The sequence below is a fragment of the Arachis ipaensis genome, chromosome B2 (assembly GCF_059453495.1).
Source record: "Arachis ipaensis isolate K30076 ecotype BB chromosome B2, ASM5945349v1, whole genome shotgun sequence".
Taxonomy (NCBI): domain Eukaryota; kingdom Viridiplantae; phylum Streptophyta; class Magnoliopsida; order Fabales; family Fabaceae; genus Arachis; species Arachis ipaensis.
In genome coordinates, this window is record NC_142437.1 from 5227851 (window position 1) to 5232737 (window position 4887).

Below are 4887 nucleotides of genomic sequence, written 5' to 3' on the forward strand. Positions count from 1 at the left end.
TAAGTTTATCGCATATGTACAGCTTACAGCACAAGTTTACTTTCATATGTTACAAAGATGATTTAATTAGTACATATTAACATTTTTCATGAGATAAAATTTTTTCAATTTTTTTTTTAATTTTACAAACTCGAATTCAAAATATCAAATCATTTAAAATAAAAAATATAATAAATTCCTTTTTCTAAAAAAATAGAAAAAGAAGCATATGATATATGACATACAAACTGTGTTTGTTTACAGACACGAAACACTGAGATAGGAATACAAAGACACAAAATTATATTTGACAAATAACACATAAATAGAAATATTGTATTCAAAGATACTAAATTAATATATTTTGTGTCCTTTCTAATAGAAAAGATATAGACGAGACAGTAACAAGAAAATAATTTATTCTTATATATTTTTATCAAATTTTATAATTATATTTTTTATTAATATATTTTTTAATTTTTTAAAAAAATAAAGACAAATTAAATTTTTATAATTTATTTTAATTTATCAATAAATAAAATATAAAAATACTAATTTTTATATCTCTATTAATATATTTTATTCTCAACTTATCTTATTTTGTTCTTAAAATCAAACGCAACAATAATAATGATTAAAAATAAATTAAAGTGAGTGATAAAGGGGCAAAACCATCATGAATGAAGGTAGCTACTAGCTAGTACGGTCAAAAGAGACACTTCTTCATTCTCTCTTTTTAATTTTCTCTCCTTCAATTTGCTTTGCATCATTCAATTCATAAAGTAAGCCAACACATAAAGCCACCCCACAAACCAACTAAAACATTCTTTCTTTGCACTTTAATTTGGAGAGCATTTCCAGACAAACAAAGGTGTGTATGTGATCAATTTTCTTTCTTTCTCTCTCTCTCTCTTCTTTCACATACTCTCTCAACTCATCTACATACCCTTTAATTTGCTTTTCCTCTATCTTTTTACTTTGAATTTCTTGGCTACTTCTGTGGCCAAACTTGGCTATATGGATTTTTCTCAAGTTTTTTTCTTTTTCATGCATATATATAATTCTAATTATTATTAAAGCTATATATTATGAGTTTTTAGGGTTTTGCTTTAAAGCTTGAGAGAAATATCAACTTCCACCACCAGATTAAGAGTGTTTTCTTCTTCTTCTTTTTCTTCTTCTTCTTATTTATTATTATTATTATTATTATTATTATTATTATTATTATTATTATTATTATTATTATTATTATTATTATTATTATTTCATTTTTATAGCTATACCATGTTCATCATGTTCTTATATGTATGGTACTATACTATAATATTACTTATATATTGACCTTAAGTTTTTTTCTTTTTAATCTCAAGGGAAAGTTCTTGATCTCTTAACCTTTTTTAATTACTAATATGATGATTTTCAAAAGAACATATAAATGATAGTTAAAAAGAAATTTTTATTTGTTATTGTATATAGATTCTTCTCAAGTTTAAAGTTAAACCTTCTGGTTTTATTTTTTATCCTGTTGCTATAGATTCCTCTCAATTTCAATTTCTCAAGTTCTTATCCTTTTGAAGATATTTCTTCTCAATTCAAATCCATATAATATTAGAATCCTTATTATTGTATTTTTTAACTTATTGAAATCTATGATATATGTTATTAATCATCTAGAAAATCATCATAACCAATTCTTGAAATTATAATTTGTTTCTTATCTTTGTTGATGTCTCATATACAAATAATATATATGGAATATTATTATAATTTCTTAGGGTTATGGAAGGGATAGGTCCCAACAACAATTCATGCACAACAAGGCCTCATAATAATGAAGGTGGTGGTGGAAATAACAACAACAATTTAGAGAAGAAAGCAAGGCCACAAGAGCAATTGAATTGTCCAAGGTGCAATTCAACAAACACAAAGTTTTGCTACTACAACAATTATAGCCTCACACAACCAAGGTATTTTTGCAAGACTTGTAGAAGGTATTGGACTGAAGGTGGGTCCCTCAGGAATGTTCCTGTTGGTGGTGGTTCAAGGAAGAACAAGATCAAGATCAATACCAATAACAACAATAATAATAACAACTCTTCGTCATCGTCGTCAACAACATCAACACCTTCATCAAATTCAAAGGTTCTTGTTCATCAAGACCTACTAAACCCTAATAATAATAGGGTTATTCAAGGACAAGATCTTAATCTTGCTTTTCCATCTATGGATCATCACAACAATTATCATCATGGTTTGTTACCATTTATTGATATGGTTAATAATAATAATAATAGTAGTAGTAATAATAATAATAATAATAGTAATGGTGATGCACCAAGTTCTCTTTCAGCTTTGGAGCTTTTAAGGTCAAGCATGGCTTCTAGGGGTTTGAGTAATCCATATTATGCTTCTTCTAATTCTTCATTGGTACCATCAAATTCATCAAGTGTAATTTACCCTACTTCTGGATTAGGGTTTCCAACCATGCAAGAAGTAGTTAACAATAATAAGCAAAATAGTGGTAACCTTGGATTTTCATCTTCTTCATCAATTATGGATCATCAAGAGAATATTGTTAATAATAGTGATGGTGGAGGAAGAGTTCTTTTCCCTTTTGGAGAGGTGATGAAGAGTGCTGAAGAAAACAACAACAAAGAACAAGGGAATAATTCATCAAGCACTGCCAATGGTGGATATTGGAATGGAATGATGGGTCAAGGGTCATGGTGAAGGGACAACAAGGAAACTAAGAACATGCATTATTAATTACTATTGTTATTATTATTATTGCTACTACTATTATTATTATTATTATTTGAGAAATTCTTAGATGTTTTTAGGGTATAAGAAAAAGTTTATTTTGTACCATTCATCACTTATATGCAAAAAAACTAATTATCAAATGATAAATAATGGTGCAAAATAAATTTTTTTCTTATTTTAAGAGTATCTAAAAATTTCTCTTAATTAATATTTTTCTTTAATTTCAGTTCATATTTTTCTTTTTTTTTTTTCTCCATGTTTTCTTATGATATTTGTTTGATGAAGTTATGTTATATATAGAGCTAACAATAGGGTACACATGGTTATTGCCTATTAGTTATTACTTTGTTTTTTTGTACACAATGCCTATAACTTTGTTTTTCATATATATATATATATATATATATATATATATATATAAATAGATTGAAAATAGAGTTGAATATTTATGTGCAAGGCATATAAATGTAAGAAGTAAATCACCATGATTTATATGGGTTTTTTTTTTTAAATATTATGATGATAGATGTTTGATATTTTTTATAGAAAATTTTAATAATACTTTGGAGAAATAGAATCTAAAAAAAATGAATAATAATTTTCTTTTATCAAACTATAATTTAAAATATTACTTTACATAAAAAAATACTATGATTTAAAATTTTAATGGAAATTGAACATGTTATTAATTAGATGTTGAGATTATATATTTATAAGGGTTTGTATAGACATACACATTATTATTACTAGTTTGGTTGCTTTTGTGCTCTTTCCAGCTACTCTCTTCTTTCTATCTTTGTCTTAAAAATAATTAGTGGGTTGTGTCAGCTTTCTTGTCTAATTTATTATCACATCTGAGATTCTTCCAACTATGAAAGCACTTATTATTGGAATTATTCTTTGGAATAATATGAAAAAGAAAATTCAAAATTAATGGAAGGACAAGAGAGAAGTGTTCTATGTGATCTTAGTGTTTTAGCTGAATTAGGGAATGTCACACCCTACTTTCAATGCATAATAATAAACCTGAAATCTTAGTCCATGTATTTGTTGAATTAATAATTAATAAAATATAACCAACTTGGACCAGTTTAATATAATAATCAATTTCCTAATCTGTTTAAGTAAGTATCAGAGATTTAAATTTCGCCTTGTGTATATAACAATTTATTCATTAGCAACAAATTTTTAAATAAATTTTTAATTTGTAATAGATTAGTTATTGATATGTCGAATTAAAAAATACCATAAATAAAAAAAATAATTAATAAAATGTATTACCATAAATAATAAATATAACATCAAAGATCGTATAACTTAACAGAATAGAACAAATCTTGAAAAATTGGATTACCTGCCCCCACCTAAAACACTAACCTAAATATATATAATCAATAAATTAACTTGATGTATGTGTGTTAATTGAAAGTCCAAGTGTGTCACATTCATGTTCATGTCATTCATCCACCTGCTTTTATAATAATAGTATGCGTGGAAGGACATAGGAAAATTCTCAAGTTGCCTAACTTAATTTTCTTGGTATTTTTCTAGTGGGGCCCCCAAACATTCTCCTATGAGGGCAAGTGGGGAAGAGCATATTATGTATTACTATTTCAAAAGTTTGTCTAACCATAACATCTCAAGAGATGACTGAAAAGATAAAAATATTAATAAGTTTTTAATATATAAAATATATTAAAAGATTATATATTTTTTTAATTACTTAGTTTGTTTCTTTGATTAGGAAAAATCTTATCAATTATTCTCTGCGTACAAATTATTTTTCCATATAAATCTATACAAATAATTTTATTTTAATTCACCTCACGCACCTCTTAATTTAACTAACTTTTTAATCAACGCGCGAATATATAACTACCTTTTTCGAAAGAATTTCATTTCCGTTTTCGAATTTTCTCAACGTTTTCGGTCTACATTCTCTTCCATCTCTGGATTCTTTGCATTTCTCTTCGTTCGCTCTCTACATTTTTGAAATCAAGCTCTAAAATCAGTTTTGAACAGTTATTTCATTGTTGAAGATAGTGAATAATTCAAGTTCAGATTGTCATTTGAACTAGAACGAAGTTGATTATTGTTTTGAATCCAATCAAGTGGCTGCGGTTCAATTCTAGTTAATATTTTTGT

General features: G+C 26.1%; 1 protein-coding gene across 2 annotated transcripts; it reads left to right on the top strand.

Annotated features, from left to right (window-relative positions):
* The first annotated feature begins 697 nt into the window (after window positions 1-697).
* Window positions 698-3060, top strand: LOC107623806 (dof zinc finger protein DOF3.7). Of its 2 annotated transcripts, XM_016326197.3 has the most exons (3): window positions 698-850; window positions 1755-2230; window positions 2330-3060. In XM_016326197.3, the coding sequence occupies exons 2-3, from the start codon at window positions 1759-1761 to the stop codon at window positions 2707-2709; spliced, it is 852 nt and encodes a 283-aa protein (XP_016181683.1). In that variant the 5' UTR covers window positions 698-850; window positions 1755-1758; the 3' UTR covers window positions 2710-3060. The 2 variants fall into 2 exon arrangements, with proteins under 2 accessions (XP_016181683.1, XP_016181667.1); XM_016326181.3 differs by having other exon boundaries at window positions 1755-3049.
* Window positions 3061-4887: the final 1827 nt, after the last annotated feature.